The sequence below is a fragment of the Nothoprocta perdicaria genome, unplaced genomic scaffold (genome assembly GCF_003342845.1).
Source record: "Nothoprocta perdicaria isolate Ctin4 unplaced genomic scaffold, notPer1 scaffold_173, whole genome shotgun sequence".
Taxonomy (NCBI): Eukaryota; Metazoa; Chordata; class Aves; order Tinamiformes; family Tinamidae; genus Nothoprocta; species Nothoprocta perdicaria.
Genome location: NW_020454905.1, coordinates 1,192,195 through 1,219,748, shown reverse-complemented (window position 1 = coordinate 1,219,748; position 27,554 = coordinate 1,192,195). Strand labels below are relative to the sequence as shown.

General features: G+C 38.4%; 1 protein-coding gene across 1 annotated transcript in view; it reads right to left on the bottom strand.

The window, feature by feature from the left end:
• The window catches only part of THSD7A (thrombospondin type 1 domain containing 7A), a 199,692-nt gene that overhangs the window by 85,213 nt on the left and 86,925 nt on the right, over positions 1-27,554 (bottom strand). Inside the window, exons 4-9 of the mRNA XM_026036254.1 lie at positions 25,379-26,213; positions 14,449-14,697; positions 12,700-12,881; positions 10,796-10,864; positions 6,635-6,790; positions 3,550-3,753 (exon numbers count right to left, since the gene is read on the bottom strand). Of these exons, the coding sequence (XP_025892039.1) occupies positions 3,550-3,753; positions 6,635-6,790; positions 10,796-10,864; positions 12,700-12,881; positions 14,449-14,697; positions 25,379-26,213 (1,695 nt within the window). The remainder of the gene's footprint in view (positions 1-3,549; positions 3,754-6,634; positions 6,791-10,795; positions 10,865-12,699; positions 12,882-14,448; positions 14,698-25,378; positions 26,214-27,554) is intronic.

Sequence of the window (27,554 nt, the reverse complement as noted above, 5' to 3'; positions counted from 1 at the left end):
TGACATTAGGTAGACAATTAATATTGGAAAATGATGACTAATGCACATCCAACCAAGTTCCTGTAAGTATGAAGCAATGTGTGCTGAAAGAAACTATCATTAGCTATTACATTTTCCGACTAATTGACCATTGAGATGTGGCCAGATTTTGATCTGGGTTTTCTTGCAGAACTCCCAGTAATTCAGTGTAATTCAAGTTTGAACCAGCTCTTCCATTCTTTTTAAAGAATTAAGTCACAAATTGACACTAAATTGATGGTTTCTTTGTYCAACGAGTGTATAAGCATAATAGAAAGGGAAGAAGTATTTATACCAGGACACACACACAAAGCTTCCACTTACTTTTCCCATTGTTTTCCATTACAAAACTGAATGAAGACCAACAGCCACCTGCAAATCACTTAGTACATATACGATTCAAACCCTAAACAGACCAAAAGTGACAATATTAATGTTGCTGGTGGTCTGAATTTCTACTCGAGTCTCATGAGAGGTGACATGTGAGTCACTCGTATACGTCCAGATGAGGGTGGTACCAGACCTTGTGGCAGTCAGCTACATAAGCAGCTCTGCCCAGGCAACTTCAGCAACAGCTCTGCCACTTCCAAGGCTTGCAGGAATTTTCATATCCAAGGACAGTGTTGCTGGTGTCATGGCTCCCTCTTCCAAGATCACTCATCCCTATGGGCTAAGTGAGATTGCAGGATGGCGGTAAGTCCCCTTTGCCCTGTGGAGCTGACTGTAACCCAGCAATTAGTGACCTTGAGGAACATCCACAGAAAATGTATCCCTTGTAAGTGAGATTTAGCCTATCTAAATCAAATAAATGTATATATCTGTGTGTACATCACTAAATATCTTACTTATATGATATATATATATATATATAAATAGCTGAAATGGTATCAATTTTAATTCCAATGTAATAGTATGTAAGAAATCTGATCAGATCATGTCCGGTTTTGGAGCTTCTGCAATTAAAAAGACTATTTTCTCCCAGAGGCGTTCTTTCATAAAACTCCCTGGAAAACAGMCTAGGAATAAATATTCTGACAAGGTTCTTGCCACAGTACAAGGCTGAAGGTCCATTTATACAATAAAATACATCAAAGTTCATTATAGCCCCTGCAATGACAACCTAGGGTACTGACTGTCATATTTTTTCAGCCTGAATGAAAATTCTGATTACTACAATGCACCGTGGAAAGAGAATGGCAATCATAGGCCTCCAGCAACAACACAGGAGAATAATCTACTCTTTGCTATTGTCTCCAAGGCTGTAATGACTCTTATCTTTACAACAAATTAAACAGAGAAGCTCATTCCAATTATATACAATAACCTCACAGCACTGTTATTTGATTCTAATTGTAAAATAAGAGACCTCAGGTTGAAACCTGCTATCCCAATGAGCTACGCTTCAAATATATATAATGACATAATCAACAGAAAGAGGAGATACTCATCMGTGTGGGGTRTATCTTACGTTAAAACTGAAACAGTACCATGCTTATTCTGAAAATTAAAGACTCCAGCCTTTTCATTTTGTAACACAGAAGCCTAAGGGAAAATACATTTTCACTTTAAAGTACTTACGTCTCTGTGATCGAAGACACAGATTTATGAATCACTAATTAATTCACATGAACTCATGAGAAAAACTTACRGGAAGCAAAGAGAGGACTTTTAAGCAAAGACTAGTTCAGTTTAGGTAACAAAACAAACTTCAGTGAATCCTTATCCACACATTGTTTCTGCACAAAATTCCCTGTGTGCCACTTAGATCAAAACTATAGCAWCATATCATTATTTCATGCCAGACTACCTTGCTTGTGGGGATGGATGTCAAACCCACCAGACTGCAAGGAAATGCTCTGCTGGACTTTGTGGACCAGAATTTGTTATCTGCCACTTGAGTGTTTTGTGAAATGGGATATATGTGCCAGGATGGGAGAAGGAGAGAGGACTACATGGGAGCTACATGGGAAGAGAAGCTAGTGTGTGCTTAGGTTGCCTCATGCACTRCACACAGCAACTCCTCAGTCTGAATTCACAGTCTGAAGAAGAACAAAAGAGAACTTCCATAGTCATTACAATAGATGATTACAAGGAATCGTATATTGACTAAAATAAATTATATCTACTATAAATTATAATACATATAAATATCTATATTACTATGCATTAAGAAGTTAGATATGTAAGTAATGTAAGTAAACACCATCCCACAAGCAGTAGGAAAACTGAACTATCCAAAATCTAGTTAAGCATTGCTTTTTTTTTTTTTTTTTTTTTAATACAGATTCTGTTTCATATTAAACAGAATTACTTGGGAAACACTTTCACTTGCAAGGAAAAGGTCATTTTTCATCTGAAATGTATATATATTTTAAAAAATCCCCAATAGTTTCAGTATTATTGACAAGAAAGGATTACACCATGTGAATGGATATTTGCTGCTCAAGGGACATAAAATGTAATACATTCAATATGGGCATTCTAGGGTAATCTCTTTCCAAGCTGTAAAAAACTGTTACTAATTCTCTTAGGTATCTGCAGAAAAATAAAGCTTRCACTATAGTTCTAAGGTTTTAAATCTAAACCCTCAAACTCAATTATCACTCAAATTCTTGAGCACGACAGCTCAAGGTTTAAAGTCTCTAAAAGCAAATCTCAGTCCTTTGGAGCAATACAATTATAATATATTTTTGTGCAGCAGCTAAACACGCACCAGAGGTGTCCCCATATTTAATCCTGTAAGGGGAGTTAGATGTCTCTTACAGTAACTACGCTTTAGACAATGCAATTATTTTAATATATATCTTGTGTTCTGAACAGACTATAATATTACCAATGAATAAGGAATATTTTCCTCAAAATAATTCATGACTATATATATATATACAGTCTATGACTATGACCTGACTATATATATATATATATGTATATGATTCATGTACAGAATAAAGTATTTTGTAAGCAGCTTTCAAAAGTGGCTAGAACAATGTTATGCAAAATCTTTTTTTAAATTATATATTATTTATCATAAAAGACGGCATAATGGTGGTTGGTGTTCTTGACCTTTGAAGAAACAAGACAGTCTGGACTGTCAAACCAACTTTGTAACATGCATCAAACTATRATTTTTAATAAATGCATGATTATTTTTCTTCCAGCTATTCCGAACCGCAACACACTTTACTTTCCTCACACTTTATCTGCTTTTTGACTTAGCAGCTCAGGTTTGTTAGTGAGATTACATCAGGGAATTCAGTGAAGCCGTTGCAGGCATGAATCTGACCTACTGAAAAAAAAATATAGCTGTTTATTCTTATCAAGGTCTTTCTCAGATCSTGTGGGGGGTTGGGCCAACAGAATGTGATGCTACAGCAACTAGTGGGTTCATTGCACCCAATGGTCCCTAACAGAGCTATTTCTAGTCCAGAAAGCTTTGCCTGAAGGACTGGGAAAGCCAAAAAGAATGAAAGCGTCACTTTTTGAGACTACCTCTCCATGTAGTCTCCAAAGAAGGTGGAKAAAAGCACTTACCATCGCTGTTGACGCAGACGACGAGGGGCACTTGTGTGCCAGGTCCGCAGGCCTTGTCGTTGTCGGGCAGGCAGGGCTCAAAGCCCACGACTCGCCACTCGGAGCACGAGGGCTCCTCGCACGGGATGGCTTCCAGCAGGTGTGGGCAGCTGCCTGTCCCTCCGGTCGGCTCATTCGTGATGCGCCGCTTCCTCAGCTTAAAACCTGCAGTGTCCGTGAAAATTTAAGTTGTGAAACGAGTCACTCATAAAATTCTAAGTGAAATGATATTTATCTGTCTACAATGGAGTGGACAGCTCTACTTTTGATGAGTCAAAAACACAGAAACACTCAATGCAACACTGCCTTTTTTCATATAATTACCTAGAAGAACTCATTAACCAAAGAAGAATGGTAAAACTCAAATTAGGGCTTTAGAACTGTGAGTTTATTCAGCAAGTTTTGTCTTAAAGCCTTAAAGTTTGTCTGAATCACATGCCCTCGATGGAAAAGGGTGCTCAAACACAAAGCAGAAAGAGGCTGAAAAGTGTAGACATGCTTACAGAACAGAAAGGCAGAGAAAACAAACAAAAAGACATGAGTGAAGTTGAGAAGGGCACGAAAGAAGAGTAAGAAAAGGCTGCCATTTGCAGCATTTGTATTTGTTTCAAAATCATATTCACATCAACAGAGATTTCAAAGCACTGCAGGCAAAGTGTTTATAAAATCTTCTGAAGGCAAACAGAGGACAAGAGGAACTGTCAGACAGAAACCCACTTATGCACACAGTTTACAAAGTAAAAACTTTCCTTCTTTCAGCTTCCTCTCAGGCACTTTAACCTTATCCCAAATTGAGCTTGTCTATAAAACTCCAGTTAGTGTCAGAGAAAGACACAGAAAGGAGCATATTTTTGCAGCATATCTGGTTGGCATCATATGTAACACAGTATCTTTTTGTTAAAACAAAAAAAGTGATAATAAGTGGAAGATCCATGCACATTCTGTAAGACTTTATTTGGGATGCTTTCTTATGTAGTATTCTTTGCTGATATTGAAACCCAAAGAGTTGTAGACACATAAGAGATTAACCAGAGAAAAACAAGAGAAAGGAGAAAGTTGGTTTTATGTTATGATGTGTCCCCTGAAAATACTGTACAGCTGGTGATAACTATATGGTGACCACAAAACTAACTAGATTAGATAAGRAATACATAGAATAAATTATATGAAGACAGATGAAAAGGAATACTGAAAAATGCCCAGTACTGAATATCATGTTATAACAGAAAGATATGTTAGCTCACACATTAGTTTCTGTAGCTTGCCTATTTCATGATTATTGAAGATGTCAAGCTGGGAAATCTATCACATATTAAAAGTATATTAAAGGCTCAAGAAAACAGAGCTGAACAGAAGCAGTAAAACTTATCTAAAATAAGTTTATTTTTCTTCATATTTCATCTTTTGAATCTCACCAAGCCATCTCTATTCATCCTTATCTGTACCAGAACTAGATAGCACCTCCACAGTTCACTTTTGAATCCAAAATGCATCTCAAATATTAGGGCACATCAAAAGGACTAATTCCTCCTGCTGCATCCCCTAACTGCAGCCTGGCAAAAGCACAGTGCAGCTTCATATCTGCTCATCCAGCTGTGTTTTCCATCTAAAGGAAACCAAAACATGGATGAAGGAGACCTGACAGATGTTCATACAAACAGATATGGATGTGGGAAAAGAATACTCTCATTTAGTTAACTGGCCCAGCAGAGCACACAGCAGCAATAAGTCTCAAGATTAAATGCTACAATTACCATGCAGCTGAAACACCAAAAGCATGGAACAAAATGCAGTTCAGAATACATAAACCAAGACCAAATGTAATAATCTCAGGCAAAATGTACTGTATTATGACATTAATATGCTTATGAAGCTACCAGGTACTTCCCCTTGTCAGTTTGGCTTTTATGATCAAAGGAAAAACTTTATCTTCTGCTACATAGGGAGCCTGTGCACACTTTTAGCAGGCTTCCTCTCCCTCAGCTCTGCTCCAATACTGACACTTTATTGTAGGAATCCGAAACATTAAAATTAAAGCAGAACTTTCCCTGCGTAAGTCTGCAGGATTAGAAGACTCACACACTGTACAGCCCAATAAATTTCCCTTAGGCAAGTGTTCAAATGGATCTCACAAACACAAATTACCCCTGAAAATGCAGCAAATCTTTCAATAACAGCTACAGAAATAACATGTTACCTGGCCACTGTACTTAGAAGAAACTTGATCAAGGTTGAGTCACATAACTGTGACAGCATCATAAAGCCTCTGCTAGTGCTGCACAGACTGAATTGCAGATACCAGAATACCAGGAAAAAGAAGCTGAACTAACCTGATAATTACAGCTGGTCCTTGAAGTGGACATATGTGGCTGCTCTTTCCTATGAGCATTTTCAATCAAGGAACCACATCAGGATTTTCAACTAGTGTCAGAGAATGACACTACAGCAATGACTAGGCCAGTTTTTCTCATTCGTGGACAGAAACCTGCAGGCTTCTTACATGTGGTCCTTGTCACTTTATTCTTGCCTTGTCATTTTGATGTCAGATTGTTACAATATGTTCTGCATAGGAATATGCCACAAAACATGTGAAAATAGAAACTAGTGCATATGTCATCAGTGAAACAGTGTAGCTTATTAACAGTTTATGGTGTACTGGTGAATTCTTAAAACTATCACATCACTTTAGGTGATGTGGACACTATCCACCTCAGAGGCTTCTTCTATTCTTCTGAGACAGGATCAGAACCATGATCTGAAGATATTTGCAAACTGACCTTTTTTGATTTGAAAGAAAGATCTAAAATTGGAATTGACCTATAACTGCCCAATTTGCCCTTGACGGCTCAGAAAATAGTCTATGCTTTGCCAGCTTTGATGAAGAAGTAATGAATAATTTACTGCTTACCTGAATACTCTCAAGTTACTTACAGGTATTGGATAGAGCTTTCTTGGTACAAAGATTAGCACACTGCATAGTCAGCAGTGCCTAGTGATGTAGGAATCTTAAATAACCACTCAAAAACATCTCTAAACTTCTACCTACCCTTCTTAGCCTGCGTGTCCTCACAGCTTTCATAGGTACATGGTCCCCAGGCTGACCACGCCGAGGTCTCGCACTCGATGGGGCAGGGGATGTGGCACAGCTGGCTGGTGCTGGGCAGAGGTCCTGTGCACAGCTTGCGGTCCACAGGCCGAGAAGCTGCAGAAACAAGGACAACACGTTTCTCAGGATTGCATGACCCTCTGCTCTGGGTCAGCACAACTGTCCTTCATTCAGAAAGGCTGCTATCTCATCCTTTTAATCTGATGAAGTAAGGGGAAAATTCCTGTCTTGAAAAAAATGAAACAGAAGTCAGTTAACTCTCCGAACGAACAGAGCCAAATCCGATTAGGTGGATTCAGGAAGACTGTAGATACTGCAGCACCCTGTAGGACTTAGTCCTTTCATTTCATAAATACAGTATGTTACTACAACATTTGTTCACATTGCTCTTCGTGTAAATCAATGTCCTGCTGTCTTACTATGTCTTCACTGAAAAAAASGGAACAAAAAGCTGTATAAATCCCTTTGCTTCTATATAATACTGCAAAAAAAAACTTCAAAAGCCTAGCTAATGAATATTTAAAGGGTTATTTTTTAAGCTACAAACTGAAATATGGTTAAAACGATGACAGAATTTCAGTTTTCTTATACTCTAAAGACCTTCAGTACACTCAGTAGATTTGTGCAAGAGCAGCTTCATTTCAAAAGAAGTTTTATATACCTACCTATGCACAATATTTTAAAAATAATTTAAGCCTTGTACAAAATAATTGATTTTTCATTAAACTATGACTAAACATCAAGGAATTGTGCAAATACAGATTCTTCTGTTCTTTAAGTATAATGTAAGGGCCATAACAGACCAACATCACCCTGCTTCTTCCACATCAAATAGAAGGTCACTTCACTCTTGAATTTCCAGATTCCACAAATAACAGGGCAATGCTGTAAAATGCCAGATTAAGTGAAAGAACTCCAAAGCAAATGCAGCAAAAATTCATTACAAGCAAGATTTTAATCCTCTTTCATAATACTGGACTTTACAAGATATTAAGCTAAGCAGGAAATAACTACTAGAACACATGGAGAAATTGGCTATGTTCTTCCTATTTGGTCAGTTGAAGAAACATGCAATTCCTAAACTTAAATCACTATCATCCTACTCCATCAGAACTTTTTTTGCAACAAATTTACCTCATGAATTCTTGCTATCAGTAAAAACAAACTCTTGTGATGAAAGATCTCACTGACTATATATATTCAGAAGACCGCTACTTAAATTAAGTAAGGATGTAATCCCAGATACAATGTTAAAGTAAACCTTARGCTGTTAAAGTACAGTCACTTATATATATGCATGTTTCTTTCTATTCCAGCTTTCTAAGGTGGTCTTCTTAGCAATAGAAAAAAGTACTTGATTCTAACTTTTTAAGAAAACAAGGAGTGAAAACTCATCACTCTATGAATATGTTTCATATTTTACTTCCTTTGGCAGTTTTGCATCATTTTGCTCGGAGTAATGAAGGTGTGAAGGTGGCAGATCACTCATTAAATGTTATTGCCTCCAGGTACCAAACTCTTAACACAAAATAATACAGGAAAAAAAATGATTCCAGTGAGGGGATAATGCTCTGTTGGAACTAAGCTTTATGTCAGAATACTTAATTTTGCACGAAKTTGGACATGCAAACTTTGCACACGTGATAATACATAACACGCTTAACTTGTGTAGAACATGAGTCTAAATAAACGCAATTTGCTTCTAACTGAATTTGCATCAAATAGTTTCTAATAACAAAGAAAGACAGTAAATAATTGCTAAGCATAGACTGCAGCCTTTATTTAATCAGGAAATTGACTAAGTGACACAATAGAAATTCCAGGTCAATCACACCTGCAAGACCTTGCTTGGTCTCAAACACGCCATTAAGATCAAGCACTTACTGTCCCACTAGTTCATGGGATGGCATCCAGAAACACAACAAAAGTCTTTTGTCAGGAAACATAAAATAGCATATTTTTGTAACTGTCCTGAAATGCCAAAATAACAGGAATTATCACAGTGTTTGTCTTTGTCAGTGATGCTGACTCAAAGGAAAGGAAAGCTATTTCAAGCTTTTTGGACATATTCATCCCATAAGAGTTCTAGGTCTTGTTTTTCTAATTGAATACTCAGAGTTTACTTTACGCTGGATTACTCAGAATTCTTTCTTTCTTTGAACTAACAGTAAAATAAGAAAGCTTATCTTTGCCTAGATATCTTGTGAACATCTCTTTCCTGATACTTTAAATGGATTTCTTCTAGCTTCCCAAGCTAGAAGATGATGCTTGCTTAACAAGCTTAGTTCTTTTGTTTCTCTGTCTAGCAAAGATGCTTTGAGAGAAGATGATGCTGGATGCATAAATTTACAGTTCAAATCCTTGCTTTATTTTAATATTCACGTATTTTCATATTTTCTGTGGTGGCAATAAGGATTGTTAATATTTCCTTGGCAGTGATGCTGCATGCTGGTTAGGCTGTGCACAATACTACAGTCTTCAGGTGGAATTTGACCAAGTTTGGGGCAAAAAATGGAAAGAAAACTGAATGTCTTTTAATCTATGCTTTTTTCTTCAGTCTATCTAAAAAGGTTGACTCAGTTTTGAATGAATTTTGTGTCTGAAGTACTTAAAAAATAAAATGAGGTTCAGTCTCTCTGTCATCCAATCATCCATTTAGCTGACTATTTTTCTTCTCTTCTAGAACATCTCCTCTCCAAACTGATTTTTTTTAAAAAATAAACAACACAAAAATCAAACACTATCCCTCCGCCTCAAAAAAACAACAAGCTATGAGTTTTTCTTCTGAAAGAACTACTAGATTGCTGAAAAAGAGCAAACAATAATCTTGAGAATACARCCATGGACAAGTAGAAACATTTTGGGGCACTCCAGTGCTTGAATAGGTCACTAAGTAATGCCATAAAATAGTCCAAAAAGGAGGAAAAAAGAAAAAAAAAAAGATATTCATAATCCAAATAAGGATATTCATAACCCAAATGGTTACATTTTAAAAAAAGAACTAAAAGACTATTCTGCTCTCAAGAATTTGCTCTGTTTATTGAGGTCTCAACCTCCCCATTCTCCTCCAGGAATCACCAACAAAGCGACCAAGTTGGCACAAAGAGACCATTTGCTTCCTCTTTCTCGCCATCACTTACTCTAGTTTCATAGCAATTAATGGAGAGAGACTTTTCTGTTCTCCCTCAAAAATAAAAAAAGAAAAAAAGTGAGCCCAAAACACACCATGAGCAACAATGAAAGATTGTTGGTTCTTCCCTGATTTTCTATAACCAGTTGCGGTGTCATCAAAAGATAGTAGGTAATTCCAGACCTGGCCCTCCGAGCAACCACCTAACTCTATGTATGCCAGCAGGACCTTTGTGCTTAGCTGGACAATGAGTGTGTTTGCAGATGTGGAATAAATTAACAAAGGACCTTTCCTCACATGCTCATTCTACACCAACACTTTTAAAGGTAGTTAGAAAAAGAGTACACAGTCTTCCTCCCAGGTTTACTGTGAGAGAAAATTCATGACTAAACCAGGCAAATAGGCAAAAAGAGATTGAACTATTTTCTTTAATCAATGGCATGTAAATGGAAGAATGACAATGTCATCCAGCAATCTTGATTTTCTGCTGTCTAATTACTATATCCAACACTCTTCTTCCTCACATTGACATGTATAGCTTCTGATATAATGGACAATACAAAGCCAAACATTTGGACTACAAGTCCAAATTCCTACTGGAGTCCTAACTCCATTTTTTAAATCTGCAAAAATACCTGGGATTAGCAAATAACTCAGCATAACAATTCCAAGTGCTTAGTATGGAGATAGAACTACTGACTTACTAAAACTGATTAAATAGTGATGAAAATGAGCTCTTCTTCAGTGGTAGGGGGTGCATGTGCCCCATCAGCTTATGTTCAGGGCTGTCACTTTTCAAATTAATCTTTTATTTCTTAATGAATTCTTAGTTTTATGAGAATACCTAAATTCAGTGAGCTGTTTTAGCACTATCATTGCAAATACAGCCAGCACGGTCCCCCCAAAAGGGACATCACCTCCTTCGCACCCTTTCAAACAAAAGGCCAAGTCAACGGCCTTAATTTACCTACCTGTTATTTCAAAAGTGATCGATAGCAGAGGTGCAGCACTAGCCTTCGGCTTGCTCTGTGACTGACTTTCTGAAATAACAGGGAAACGTCACCATGAGTACATGAGAACGGAGGTCTTCAAAGCAGCCTTCCTGAGACAGCAGTACCTACTAGGAATAGCAAGCCACACTGCAACAAAGGTGTTTCCCAGTGTGGGAACAGKAGGAAACAGTACATGGGCCACCCTTTTTGTCCCATCCTCAATCATTCCTGTTTTTATCTACCGCTTTGCTTTTAAAGGCACCGATTTCATTGCTTCTACAAGGACACAGCTACATTAAGTTGCTTTTCCACTGCACTGAATCTGATGAGGGAGGGGACAGAGACAGAAGAAGGGTGAAGAAGAAGCACATTTTAAAATCTCCTCCCTAGCACAGAAACATCCCGAGAGCTTTTCAAACTGAAATCCACTTCACCCCTACTTTGAGCTCTTAAAGAAATTGTTCTCATGTTTATGCATCCAAAGACTAGTTACATTTTAATCAGCTTTCCAGGGCCTACAGAGATTACCTCCTGATGGGCTCTGCGTATTCCTGTCACATTCTGATAAGGACAGATTTCACACCAGCCTAAGCCAGCAAGACTTCACAGGCTACCAAAATCCTAATCATCATTCTGAACAGTAAGCTGCCCCTGATTTTATTGTTACTTCTTCCTTAGCTGAGAATTTTACTCCTTTACTCTAAGGCAGGGGCATCTAAACTTTGTTCTACAGCCTCAGCTTCCTAAAGGCCCTTGGGCTGAAGCTGATTTGCATTAAGTGAAACAGCTTGAAAACTTCTTCTGTTATAAACACAGATGGGGGGCCTACTGAGCCTACCAGTCACAGCGCCCTGATCCAGGCAGTCATGCCAAAACACATGGTTATTCTGCATAAACTCTACCTCTACACTAAMTCTGAGAGTCCTTTATCCCCCTAATTAGTCATTAGAGCCAGCTTTCTTCCAAATGTCTGACTACACATGACTGATTTAAGGATGTCCCTTTTCCTGGAATATCTGGCTGTATTTTTTTTTATTTTTGTAATGATGAGTAATTGCATAATACAGCTTTAGAAGACAATATGTAACACTTAGTGAAGTAAATGTATTTAGCTTAATTCCCTCTTCTTCCTAAATTTAAAGTACTACATTATTCTCTAGTAGTAGAAGCAACAAAATACTCAAATTCTGTTCTAGAGTAACTACATTTCCAAACTGATTGAAGATTTTTTTCATATAAACTAGTCTTCTGTCTTTTCTTAAGAAGTTGTACAGCCTATGCAAGCACTACAATTACAGGGAAGTTCTTCAGGAAYAGTCTTTTTCGTGTTTCCGTTTGGGAAACAAACACACGAAATTATCTTCAGTTAAAGAGTCAACTCTCACAATGACATAAGATAAAACTTGACCAAATTTACCAAAGAAAAATATCAACCCTGAGAATTAAAAAGATTATATTTTTATATGGTTCTGTACTGAATTTATATGTCAGAATTTCTATATTTTGCCTGCATGTCAAACCTCAGAATTGCATCAGCCAGCTCAAGGACATGCAGGAATAACTGCAGTAGATTATGGAATAGAATTTAGGATTTCTGATCCACATTCTTATCATCTATTTTTACTGAGGGACATCTTTCACGTAAGACAACATTTTTTCAGGAAGTACTAAGGAAAAAAAAAAAAGAATTCATAGCTAGGAACCAATATTTGCAGAATGAGGAGTGAAATCTCTGCTCCTGCAAGATCTCAACTAGATCTTTTTTGAGAGTGACCTGTAAGAAACAAGGCACTTGTGACAGAACACAAGGGATGTCAAGGAGTTCAGGAATGCTGAAGAGCTCCGATATCCTAATTATTCAATTGTAAGCGAATCAAATTTACCTTCTTTTTCCTTGAGGGTGTTTAAATAGGAGAGGAGATTTTCATTAGCGTGTACACAATACACCTCCCGCGTTTGGACGCCGCCTCCGCACAGCGCTGTCTGATTTCCTCGCCTTTTGTCCTGCTGGCTAAGCAAAGGATCAACACGGCAGTCTGTCCACTCTGTGGTTCTCCAGCCATACCTGCATCAAAATAGGCAGATAAAGCCTTTAGAAATCATCATGTTACACAGTGTTAAGCTTTGCAGGTCAAAACACCTYATGGTCTTTATCCTTTTGTTCTAAAGGACAGAGCCCCACAATTTCTTGCACATTAAGATGCATTAAGTTTGATAATCCATGCAAGTGGAAACACTGCTTCTGTTACTTCACTTTTGAAATGATTACTTTTTAGGGACATCTTTCCAGTTCAACTCTTCAAACATACTGTATATATAAATATTTTATTGGAAGGAAGAAAATCTTCCAAAAGAAATATAGGTCTCTGTTCAGAAAAGCTAATTTTTAWGACTAATTTCGGCATCTGTTTAGAGCTAGACAGTTCATATGAAACAAAACAAAAATATCAAAAAATGGCACACTGAGAAACTAAGAGCTAGAAGAGGAGGAGGAGGAATGAATAAAGCAACCCAACTCCCCAAACCTCTAGTTCATCCTTGACAGGAGACACAGAAGTTTCCCTTAATATCAAGGCAAAGCAATAATTGCATTTTTTAAAATTTTTATTTCAGAAAACATTTCAGTAGATTCCTTTTTCACTGTCAAGATGAAGATGGCCTCTCTGCAGTGCTGAAGCCTCCCTGCTGGGTACTGATGAATGACGAGAAGCTGTGAACTTTCTAATCAGGGAATGCACAGGAAAGCAGATCTATGACTCTAAGTTAAAAGCCCAAACAGGATTACAAACTGCTAGAAATGTCACAGTCTCTACCCAACAAGTACTTAAGGCTAAATCGAGTGAATTTGATTCCCAGTGTGGCTGGAGATGGGGAAAGATGACATTTCAACTCTTAAATGAAAATTATGTACTACATTTAGGCATACAGATGCAAAACGGCTTAACATCAAATGACATTTCCCCAGACCCYCTTTTCAGTCTGATAAAGAAAAAGCACAGTTGGAACTCAATATTAATCTCAATTAGTTGATAAGGATTAAGGCAATCTCTTGTATACAGAGTGCTTGCTGTCATTCGTCCTAAACTTTAAACAGGGTTAATTTATTTACTGCTGCTTTTAGCCTCTCCCATTTTTCATTCAGGGCCTAGTTCTTCCTTAATTGGAGTCTCACTAAAAAAAAGTCTGGCTGCTAGACAGATGCTTATCAGCCCTTTCCCATGTCCAACTTTTTGCCTGCAATCAGAGTATTTCAGAAAAACAATAAGTCTAGAAGAAATGTTATGCAGGATAAAGATTACTGACAAATTAATAAAAGTGATTTATTATGGGCCTGTTTGTATATGTTTGTACAAACATGTTCTCTTTCAAAAATTTAACACTGACATGGATATATTYGTTTGTTATTTTTCCCACATTTAGAGCAGGAAGTGATTGCACGGTAACAGCCACTGTTTGCAGACTTCAGCCTTTTAAGAACAGCCCTGAATACGCAATAGATAAAAAAACCCAAACTTATTATTTCTAAGTGACTTAGAAATGTAATGATCTGGGTGACATTATAACCGCAGCCCAACACACCTCACTTAAACTATTCTTTTTAGCACGGGGAGAACTGCAAGAAACCAACTCACGTAATGCAGGGTGCCACTCCGTCCCCTTGTGAAATGCACTGCTCCGTTTCTTCTAACTCTGGGCAGTCGCTTTCGCTGCCAATGGGAAGCTGCTTGATGGTCCGTGTCCTTGTACGGTTCCCCTTAGGGGTTGTCAGGTCAAAACAAGTTTTGGAGCACGAGGTCCACTCTGTCCATTCGGATACCTGGCACTCCTTAGTGATCACACAGGACTGGAAAGTAATTGGCAACTTGTCTTGCTTGCAAAAGCTGTAAGAGAATGTTAAATTCTTCAGCACGTGCTCACAGACCGTCAGGAACTCTACAGAAAAGTGCTGCCCAATGCACCAAGCTTATCAGCAAATATCTGTAATGCTGCTTAGTTCCAAGGCTACAARCTTTCAATCTTGGGAACTAGCAAAAGCACTTTTGATTAAACTATCTGGAAAAAAAAGTTGCTATAATTAGATATTATCAACATAATCAATTAATTCAAAAGGAGAAGTAAAAAGAATAATTTTTTTTTGTAACAGTTTTTTTTTTTGTTGTTGGCTTTTTTTTTTTTTTTTTTGGTAGATCTCCCTTATGACTTCTACTTGGAACAAAAAAGAAGTGAAAAATCAATACCAGAGATACTTACAAAATGTTTTTGAAGAGAATCAAGTGCTCAGTGTCATCTGAATTATCTAATTGTCTGAAGTTTCCCACTTTTGGTCCCCCTGTAATTTTGCATACCATGATGCTGAAATCTGCAAGTGGGGCACGTAAAGTGCTTTGAAAATCCGGATATATGTTCTCCCATGGGAATCAATGGAACAGTTATTTTGTCAGTGGGACAAGRTTCCATGGGCTAGTTCATTTCATCCTCAATTTATTTTTTATTAAAAGGACTTAGAGATACAGTTTATATAATTAGAATGAACATTTTATCTTGTTCATTGTTATTTACTTCCATATGCATTTMTGAAGACTATTGAAACAGAATTCTATTGTCTTAATGATCTTATTATATATTTATGCTCCTTGACAGAAGAAAAGTCATACAGATAAAGCACAGATAAAGCAGCCACTGCCCCAAACAGATACATATAAAATGAATCCAATTTGAATGAAATATAAAACAATTCAGATCTTCATTTGTGGTAACCAGTATATAAGTTTTACTGGATGGAAAAACAAGAGGCAAAGTCAATTATCCCTTCTTTTTCTTATTAGGCTTATTAATGTCACACACCACTTACCTTATCAGGGAATTACTGGCAAGTAACTGATACTGTTGGAAGTCACCAACAAACAATCTCTCTACTGTCACGCCAACTATCATACTTGTGACATGGCAGAGATTGTGACAATTAGCAAAGGAAGTGTCAGACAAGTAAATTAAATTGGACTAGATGACCTCTGAGGTCCCTTCCAACCTTAAGTATTCTATGATTCTATGATGAAATTAGCTACTGTTTCTTCTTGCAACATTGACTTTTCTTTGGACAAATTAGAGAAACTGGGAAATTAGTTGCAAAAGCCAAAATCAAGTTTTCTCTCATGCAGCAAGTGCTACCTGGCATACTTGATTTCAAGATCTGTAACTCTGAGTACTGTCTCAAGAAACAGCTTCTAAACTTTCAGTATGAGACATTTCTCTAGAAAGGCCTTAGTTAAAAATCCTTGCTTAAAAAGATATAGTGAAAGTGTTGCAGTCTCTCTGGAGCTAAAGATATTTCAAGAGTAGATTACAAACCCTTTCTGCCCATTACCAGCTTTCCCTGTTTCAGGTAATATGATTATCTGAAACTGAACTAAGCTGCACTAAATTTTATGTTGCATCTAAACATCTCCCATTTCAGAGATTTGAGAATAATAAATTTGATGTTCCAGAAATCCCTTGAAATTTTTCAAGTTTTTATTTTCTAATTCTTTTCTGATTCTTGACACCTCAAAAGATCCGCAAAGTATTTTCCAACTTTCTTCCTTAGAGAAGATTTTTCTCATAGTTTTCTTCAGTGATGAGAACTATATATAACAGACATTCATAATTAAACTAGTATGAATACTGCATCATAGAAAAATGCTAATTCTRAAAAGCATGTGTGCTATTTTTAAAGCTCAGCATATGTGATACACTAGCTGAATAGTTTGATCATGCTTGCTTTAAATATTTGATCTGAGCAACTGCACAGATTGATTTCTTAGTGAAAGCTGGGGATTTCCCTCTGTCACACAAAATAGCCATGTGTTTTTAGTGCCTAAGGCTCCAGATTTGATCTTCATCAATAATTTTCAGTGAAACTTCATTTTATGTGCATTTCACTGCACTTTCCAAAGGATTCATGGCTCAGATTTAGTTACTCAAAGTTGTACTTTGGGTACAAAATTGTCTGGAAGCAGAAAAAGCCAGTGGGCAGGTAACAGATCAGAAGCTAAAAATCTAAGTATCTTATAATAACAAAGTGGTTAAAACATGACAGTTAATGACTATTGAGACAGAGGGAATAGCTATATATTACCTGGTGAAATCTGCGAAAGGAAATTCACAGCTAAACAGCTGGGATTATTTAAAAGAGGGAGGGCTTCTATGACTCCCCTCCATCCCCAAAACAAAGTTTACATCCACCATATTTTTCTCTATACAGATAGAGAAAAATCTCTATTGTTGCTTATGAAAAGGAAGGTCAAGCAAGAAGGCTATGTTTTCTTTTAATCTATAAATGTTTTAGACAGCAGAAAACAACAGAAGTCCTTTGAGAAAGAGCGAGCATTATCTGAACAGATCTACAGATCTTCAAAACCGATTTGGACGCCATCCTGTGCCACATGCTCTAGGAGACCCTGCATGTGCAGAGGGGTGGGACTAGATGACCTCTAGAGGTCCCTTCCAACCTTAAGGATTCTATGCTTCTAAGATTGGGGGAGTGCCATTTAACACACAGTGCAAGTATAGGAATTTCATAAAATTGAAGTTTATGGTATATAAACAGGTAGATACAGTGGAATGAGAAAAGATGATCCTCAACAAAATATCACTCCTGAATGAGTCCTGTTGCTAAAAGCCAAAACTCAAACTATTCTTGATCTCAAAATCATGAATTAGATKAACAAATCCAAGGAAAAAGGCAGTGCTGGTTCACAGGGTAAAATACAGAGCATAATTGCTGCTCAGCCTCTTTGGGAGATGTGTGCTCAGGAATGTGTGTTCACTCACRTTCTGCAGCCTCATGTCTACTCTTACAGCAATAAATAAAAAATAAATATTGCTTTGGGCAGTAAACCCCTCAAGGGATGGCAAAGTAATTTAAGGGGTAATTAAGACTATCAGCTTATAAATAGAGACTGAAACTTAAGCCTGGAGCAAACTGCATCATGCTTCCTGTGTACAAATGAACAAGCTGTGTAGCTGAAAGCAGTCTCTTTTTTGGAAGGCAAGTTTTTAAATAYTCGATAAAATTAAATTAGTCAAGAGGTAAATCAATACTCTTTGAGGACAAATTTCGATTTGAGAGTGAATCTTGTGCTTACAACTTTTAAAAACCAGAATAACTGCCTCCTGAAGAGTTCAAGGCCAGGACTTCGACCATTCTTTTCAAAGACAACTGCTTCTCCTTTAGCAAAGAACACAAGCTCTGCTTGTAATCCAAAACAAACAGAATCCTAACAGCATAATGCAATCATATATTATATACCCAAGATGGAATGAATCAGCTAATAACTTGAGASAAGTGGAGGAGACTTGGTCAAAATCAAGAGTGAGTATTATAATACTATACCAAATAGAAGATAGCTCAGCAATTTAGCAAGTAGAAAAGGTAGCTGCTTCTAGAGGCTTTAGATCAAAGTACAATGAACATGCTAATGAGAAATTCAGACTCCTTTAATTCTTTCTAAAGTGTTTTCCTCTAAATAATATGGAAGAAAAGCAAAGATCATTTGGCAGATAAAAAAAATAAAGASCAGACTTCCTCAGAGCAGGATAATTTAATCACCTACAGATGCTGTAGTTCCAGCCCTGTGTGGCCTGCATAGCATCAGCAACCTCTTACTTGGTATCCTTTGTGGCAAAAGAAACCATAAGAGTCTGTCTTGAATTCTGGTCGAGCTCATGAAATGCTGTATGACTAAACACCATTAGCAAAATGCTCTTCTGTCATTTCCACCAGCCACAAGACAAAAACTATTTTGATATAGAAGCTCATTTGATTAAACATTTTCTGCAGAAAGAAGACTTGGAGCTGTGAAAAACTGCTCAGAGAACACAAGACTTGATATTAGTTTAGCAACTGAAAACCAGACTATGCACTCACATACACACACATGTGCAYACGTAAGGAGGCAGATTCAGAGAGGTTGCCTTCTTGAATGAAGGGCAAACCAAAGCTAGAAGAAGCTTTTGCCAAAGAATCAGAAGGTACATGTTTGATTCCTGAGTGGAGATATTATGTTTATACATATATTGACACACACACACATATACCCCCCAGGATGTGTGTGTGTGTGTGTGTAAATACAGATACAGATATATGTAAAAATAGGTCCTTGGAAGATAGCCTAGAACCAGGAAAGAAGATGCATCCAACTCCCAAAGAATACTTAAAAAAATAAGGCAACTGAAGCAGGGATTTAAATAAAAGAATTTCTTGCTTTTCTCAGATTTCCTAAACATGCAATAGACTGCTTAAAGAAATGAGACAGTTTTAGAAATACTTCCCTAAACTGCATTTACTTCCTGTAACTGTCATCTCATGGTGAAGGGGTAAAAAAATACATTAGTGTCATGTCCTGGAAAAGTGCATGCTTACACCACTGGGAAATCCAGCTACAGACTCCTAGCCTGGATCCTCATGCCCTGTGGAAGAACTACCCCACAGGAACATACTGGTCTAAAGGTCTTCCAAAGTGGGGTGACCACTGGGGCGGTTTTTGAAGGCGTCCTTGAATTATGTTGGTCACCAGGAACAGTGAGGAAAACCATCAATATTCATACTGAGTTCAGAGAGTACTTTGTGTTATTGAGGATCAAATTCAAATCTCAATGTCRATGGTTAAATGTCTCCTCCTCATTCTTCATCTGATTACTATGGAGCCATAAAAGACATTCTGTARGAGGGATTTTGGAGTTAACTTACAGAGTCAAGAAAAGAGCACTAARTCCCAATGTGTTACAACAAGCTATTATATTTTCTATGCAGTGTTCTCTTCAAAGAGACCATAAAGTCTGTTGGATCAATTAACCTGTAGGATAACCCAATCAAATTAATTCTCTRTCATTCCTGGAGAAAGGTACAGTTGAAATTTGAACCAGAATGAAGTGATATTCTCTTCAATTCAATTTCTTCAATTCAGTATAAAGAAAATCTGGTTTCTTTTCTCACAAACAAAATTAAACAAATAAAAAAAAAGAAAAAAAAGTAGCTGTGTTTAATGAGCAGTTGTGTTTAATATGTTAGATAGGACAAGCAGTAGAAAATTGATTTCAATCCAGAGTCAAAATCTTCCCAACAGAGCTACCATTTACTGTGAAGATGTAAAATGCAATGTGTAAAGTCTAGTCACCCTCAAGAGTTTCAGTTTTCAGCTGGTACACAGTTGTCCTTTTAAAGAAGTTTGTGAAAGCATGTCCGTGTTTTTCCTAGTGGCAAGTGTAATGAGCCTCCCTATGACACAGTCCTGATTCATTTTTCCCACAGCTGCACTGTTTATTATTGGCCATATTGTATATTGTTCTAAGAAACCTTTAGTACCTCACAGTATAATGGGCTGTTATAGTCACAGAAACAAAGAGGACTCTCTGATTCATTTACAATTCAAGTACTGTCCAGATAAGTGCTTCTCACAAGACCACTTTCCCATGATCCTTCAACAATTTTAATTGAATCTGCCAACAAAGATGCCCACCCAAAACAGTTTTGAAAACTCTTTCTACACAACTGAAGAAAACACAGATTACAACTACTGTGTCAAGGAAAAACACATTGACTAATATGGCCAAAGCAACATAAAGTTGCACTGCATCYAAATAAATAGCAACAGTAGCTGCTGCAGTACTGTTGTAGACATCATGAGTCTCCATGAAGAAASCAAAGCAGTTTTTAGGGAGAGGTTGTAGCTTGCACAGCCCAACGATACTCTCACCTGTATGCACATCCAGTGTTATAACTAGCTGCACTCATTCAAAAATTATCACACAATAGGCTACATATATGACTTATTAAAACTTCTTTATTTTTTGTAGGGGGAGGATCTCTCTGTGCTTGTGGGAATATTTTGTCCAATTCTTACTCCCTCTGTAGCATTAATTAGTATTTATTTTGATCTTAAATAACAGGTAGATTCATGAAGGTATTTATTCCTAGGGCCCTATTTATTCCTAGCACCCAGCAATGCTGCTCCAGGAGACCTGCACAGGAAGCAGGACGGTGCCGYTTCCCTCCCTGGGCAGACCCTGCTCCTCATGAGGCAACTCCTGCATGAAGGATGCTCAGCTCACCTGCTGTACTATGACTTTTATGAAGCAAGGGAGTACGCTATGTTCCAAGTCTGCACTGAGCACCAATATAAGAGAAAGAAGAAAATAACCCTCAAAAAAAACCCCACATTCTAATTTGTTACTTATGTGACTACTTACTAGAGTATCTCATAGACCTAGAACCAATATAAAGAACTAAAAATATTGCTTGATTGGTTTTCCAGGCAGTATTTTTTTGCTTAGGCATCTTCAGCTTAGGCAGTTCATAGACAGCTGCCTCTGATGATGAGGCGTAGAAGTGTTGTGCAGAAGAACCTTTGATAGAGAGTTCAAAATCTCGTTCCATTCGCCACTGAGTATCTTTATCTCCCATTAAATGAAGGGTAGAAAATTAGAATTCATAAACTGATAGCCAGAACATGTGGCTGGACCATCACTATATATCTATTACATTTTGCTAAATAAGATCTAATTCGAACAAAAACAAGCTCAAGAATCATGCCTGGTTTTGACGCTATGCTCAGAAATATATGAATGCCATTTTCACAAAAATATAACCATCCAGTATATGAAAAGTGTTAAAATATGGTGTGGAGAAAGAAATGGCTCATTGGTAGTGTTTCAATTATTCAGAGCAGTGCATGCTCTTTTCCATCTTAAATCTGGATTTTGGCATGGTGTGTCAAATGTACAGCAATAGTGACAAGCCAGTGTCAAAACAGCAGCCTCGATAAAATGATGAAGCAGGTACTTAGAAGAGAAAAGAACGCCCAGTGAATAACATTATGCATATCCACACAAACCACTGTCTCCACAAAAATCATAGTAAAAATCTACAGGATGGTTCTGACTTTCAAATTCATGGAAATTCTAAAAGGGCAATGAAAAATTTTAGGAAAGCAGTATGTTTGCATCCCTTTTGCTCAGAGAAGAAAACAGACTCTCCTAAGGCTACTTCTAAGCAAGGACAAACAAGTTGCCCAGGAACTGATTGATGTTTTTTACATCTTGGTTGGATGTTTTTCTTTGCCGTCACTAAGCTCCACTATTGTTCTTGTGCAATGTGATTTCTCAGTAATGAAATACAAGACCTGTCTACAAATAAAATTTTACTGTGATTTCTTCAGTTCTCAGTCTTGAGTAATCATTAACTTTGAGCTTCACAATTAGGTCTGCTCCACAAAGGTGATGCCAAGGGCAGCAACCAAACAGTAGTCCAGGATCATTTGTTACTTTCCCTCTTCTATTTTCCCCTCACCCTAGGCAGGGGCCATGTGGTCCCAGCTTAAGGTGAACAATCTGCGCCCAGATGATARAAAGTGAGAGAAGAAATGGTGCAGAAATTTCTGGGGATATATATGTTTTCTTATCATCTAGTTATAACTGCAGAAGTGCTTTAAATACAGTCCTGTTTGCAGCCATTTGAGTCARCAGACCTTTAACAGTTTTAGCCCCTTCGCCGTGTGTATAGACCAACAGCTAAAGGGAAATTTTTGTCAGTGAACTTCAAAATTTCTTAGTACTTGAACATTACGCTTTTCTATACTTAGACGTTTTGAAGCAGCAGTTCAGTGTGCAATCTCTTGCACCAGGAAGCCAGAAAACAGTAACAGGATCTGTATTGCCCCCTCCTAGCAGTAATGCTGCCCAGGTTTTGTTAGCTATTCCATACAGTCATTTTAAGGTCTGCTTTAATTACAGAATTCTCTCTTCCTCAACAGAATTTATAGCTTTATTTCTAATTTTTAAAATACTTTCAGAGCACCCAAATGGCAGTCTAAAGGAAACTGCTAGAAAATATAGACCATGTAACATGTACATTATTGCAGAATGAGCAGGACAGAATCCAATATTCATCCTTCACAGGAGACTATGTATTGTTCACTTTGCAATAAAGTATATAAATTACGCTTTGATTTTCTTGTTCCACTTCTCTTTACCATGCTCGGTGTTGTGATGCGTCTAGAGAATTTGCCATTTTGAAGTTTTGCTGACAGCTTTACAGAATCGTTTTCTCTGGAGCACTCCTCTGAAACTTGTTATTTCTAACCCGTTTTATACCATACCAATTTTGCTAGCTCTGCAAAAATATTACTCGCCTGAGGGTTTTTCTTCTTCTTTCACTCATGCACCAGGGGGCTGATTGTTTCTGATTGCTAAAGCCAAAACTCACAGAAAATGGGCTATTCAAGCTGAAGAGCATTTCACATGAGCATGGCAGGTTCCCAGTCACCTTGCTTGTCTATATTATTTAGTAACACAGTTACTCTAAGACACAGATTATAAAATCGTTTGAGCAGGCTGCATTGACAACCTGGGTAGAAAAAAAAAATAATTTTATTGCTTGATATTCTGGAACAGMAATCATAGAATAAGGCATTTGTCTGCAAAATGAAGAGTGCAGCATAAAGAAAACAGATGGATATACAGATGACAGATAGATAGGTCTGTAAAAGCCAAGGTATCATTGCTAGAATTTCTCACATGAGTCATAAAATCTCAGTTTCTTGTTTTCACAAGAAGCAATGCAATTGGAAAAAAAGATTCTGTATTGAACTTTATGGGGATACTATTATTTTAGAAATCCTTTGTGCATTTACCACATAAAATTATATTCATTAGACATGAAAATATCCATTACATCATTTGCACCATTCTCTGTCCTGTGAAGAATGACTCCTACATCGTATAATCTATTGTTTCACTGCCTCAGGCAACAGAGTTTCATCCTCTTCCCTAGAGCTCTTATTCTATAGGCTAAAATGTGCATATATGAGGTACATATGGGGAAATTAAGATAATTCAAGAGTGTAAAGATAACGAGATAATACAGTATCACCTGTCAATTATATTTACAGGTATATTTACAGGTATATTATATTACTACAGGTATATTTAATAAACTGCTCCATCTACTTGAGGGTTCATGATGTTCGTGACATGGTGCACATGCCAGGCTGCCTGATGAGAGGCTGTAATAGGAAAGGGCACAGGAAATCTCACCTGTACCAGCACTCAGGGACAGACAAAACTTGGGGCTGCCTGTCCAAGCTAATTTTGTAAATCTTTCTGGGGACAACTAACCAAGGAGGAGTCAAGGCCTTAAACCTGCAGAAAACCATAGCTATAAGGCCACCAGAAGGCTACAGAGCCAGCCATTTTGTGTCACCCTTCGGTGGCAATGGGTTACCTCTTTTGTTCCAGCAGATGCATTTCCAAACTGACCTTACAAGCCCTCAAAAACGGAAGCTCCACCAACTTCCTAGGCAGCCTTTTCCAGAGCTTTACCATGAAACCTAACCTGATGCAGCTCTGCAATTAGGTCCCTCATTCTCTTCCTATACTCATAGTACACAGAGAACAGCTCTTCCTTGTGTYAGGATTTTATGCACCCAAAGCCAGGCTACATCTCTCAGACACCCCTCCTATCAATTAATAATCCAATCCGCTCAGGTTTTCCTGCAGCCAGGGACCTCTTATCATTCTCCTGCTTTCTTGCTGGATCGTCTCTGACTGGTTCACTCTCTTTTGCCCAAAGCCACCATGTCCCCACTGACCCACAACCACAGATGAGTAGCCTGGAAGAATATATGGATTCTTTATATATACAACTCCTGTTTGTACACATCCCAACATGACACTAGCCTTTGGCACACAGCTTGACATGTTCAGCTTGAAAAGAACTGCTGCTTAATTAGTTGCTCCCCATTTTTTTTTTTTTTTTTTTTTTTGGTTTGTTCAGTTTTTTCCTCAGTCTGTTTGTAGATTGGGTAAATGAAGCACTCTTCACTTTGGGACATAAGCAGATGATGATAAGCAATTCAGAAGTAACTTCACGACTTACTGTATTTGGAGAGGTGAGTCCTATAGTTAGACTGGTGTTTAGGCACRGAGAAATGAAGCTTTTTAATTATTTACTTGAACTTTTGTGTTTAAATATACTCAAAAGACCCATTTACCATACTTGAAAAACTATTTCTCACAGGTACAGTCAAATCAATTAGAGGTCTGTGATAGAATTTTTAATTGGTAAAACAAAAACTTCAGCGTAAAATAGCCTATCCTGTTTCCTGTGCTTGTCGTCTGCCAAAACTATCTCAACTTCCTGTTACTGGTCATGCCTCAAACCTTAAAAACAGAAGCAGAGGCATTACTTACTCCAAACATGTGTGACTTGTGAAATCAAGACTTGCCTAAACTGCGGAAAGAGAGGACCTATTGAGAGACRTTATCAATAAATAACACTCAGCTTTTGAAGGAAAACCACTCAGATAAAGGCTAAGGAGACTATGTGGTTCCATAGAGCACCCTTCTCTTCTGCTTGGCTCACCAATGTGGGGCCAGTGTGCATCGCAAGGACAGGCATCCCAACTGGAGATGGTGCATGTGCTACATGGAGATTAGGGCCTGTGCAAAGCACACCAGTGTGCAATTCTGCATATCTTACCTAAATAGAGACATATAAGGACATACAAACGAATAAACAGTGATTACCTCAGAGCAGCAGTTTTCCCGTTTCTGTGAGTACAGGTAACCTGCCTGGTCTGGTAGCCAATTTGTATGTCCCAGTATTTGTTCTCCTGCCTGTTCTGCCTGTTTCGGTTCCTCTTCTTCTTAATCAGCTCCCGAGCCTCGGGGTCCCGCACGGCCTTTTCTCTGTCCTTCTCCCTGTCCTTGCTCTTCCCRCGCTTCCTTGCTTGGCGGACGTTTCGCGCGTGGGGCAGCGAGCAGGCGCTCCAGGGCCCCACGCTCAGGCTGTAGACRCTCTCCTCGGCAGTACAGGGCCCGGAGTGGCACACCTGGAACTCGGTGAGGTTGGGGCAGGCGGAGCCGCCAAAGCGCGGCGGGGCCACGACGTGGCGCGCGCGGTGCTGCAGGCCGCCGCCGCAGCTCTTGGAGCACTCGGACCACGGCGCGAACTCGGCCACCACGCAGTCCTGCCGGCACGGGATGAGGCACGCCTGCTCCTGCCGCGGCTTTGGCTCGAAGTACTCGCAGATGGCGTCCTGGGCCGTGGCGCCGTTGGCTTTCTGAACACACGTCACATCCCGCACCTGGATGCCGTCCTCGCCCCGCAGGCACTCGGCAGCGGGCACCTCGTGGCCCCGGGCCAGCACGGGCCGGCAGTGGCCCCAGGCGCCCAGCTGCCAGTCGTAGAGCTCCTTGTGCCAGTCGCACACGCGGAAGCAGTGCTGCTGGTTGTCCGGCCTCTCTGCCTGCTTGCAGTTCGTGGGCAGCGTTGTCCAGCCCTCCGCGTGGGCGCACCACACCGCTCGCGTCTGCATGCCGCCCGGGCCACACTCGTCTCCCATGCATCGCCCCCATGGACCTGGAAAGCAAGGGGAGACGTTGACCTTGACGTTTGCTCTTCCACCATGGTGCAAAGCTCATGGGACCAGCTACATACTTCCCGCTCCCCCAAAAAGAGCAGCCTTAGAGACTCCACAAAGAAGTTAGCATTACTAATTGCCTCCTATTCTTATGGTTATAGATACATTTGATTTTTTCCACTAGGTAAATTAAATATTTATCCTCAAGAGCATCAAGAAGCATTAATCGCACTCAAGAAGCAAGAAGTCACAGTCACAATGTGGTTTTGACTAGCAGGAATGGGACTACAAAGTCCTTCCCTCCAAGGTGTTTATCTAATCTTATCTCTTACCTGCATGAAAACTCTTTCTTTGGTCGTTTTAACTATGGCTTAGTTTTTTCTACTATATTATTCTTTATGCTCTGTTGCCAACTATTAGCCCTTTCTCTTCCTTCTGTATTAAGTAATAAGAGCGACTTTGTGATATGGTCTGAAAAATAGGGGTCATTTCAGGTCATGGTCTTTCCTCTATTATAATCACAATAAGAAATAAAAGCAGGTTAAAAGATTGTTTGCTTCACACAACCTTGTGCAGTGACTTGTATGGAAAATGTAATGGGAGACATAGACTTAACAGCATTGGTAACTCACAAAAGAACATAAATTATTACTTTTTAAAGTCTTTAAGGTCTATGATAAGTACTCCATGTTTTCATAATAACAGTAACAACAAAACCAATGAAAACCTGTGTCCCTGAGTAATGATACGATTGYTTTTTCTTTTAAAAAATATTATATTCACTAGATTCAACACACAAAATACACAAATCAGAGGGTAGAGAAGCAAATCTTTGTTAGCGGTGAAAACATTATGCTCTTGGCATTTTTTCTGTTTGTAAGACCCCCTCATGCAGGTCTAATCTGGCAAGTGCTGTTTTCACATGTTGCACTAACCTTCTATGAAAAGAAAAGATCAAGGAGTTCAGCAAAATAACTATGACAATTTCCCAAAGGAAAAATGTCTACCTGCATTAAACAAACGCAAACTTTTATAACACATCCAGAAGCCAGTTTTTCTGATTGCAAAATGCTAATGTTGCATGGAAAGACCTGAGGCCAAATCACGCAATCCTTTTCATCCGAATGACCCCATGACCGTAACAAGACTATTTGTGTGAGTAAAGTTGCAGGATTTGCAGGGCTGAGCTGCTGTTGTTTCCAAAGCAGGTTATTAAAGGAATAGTGGTAGCAGGCTAAAGGACTTATGACAGATATAAATTATTTAAAACATTTTCACATTTAATGATTAGAAGGAATATAAAGCTGTATCCTATTACTGATTCGCAAGGACTTCAAAAC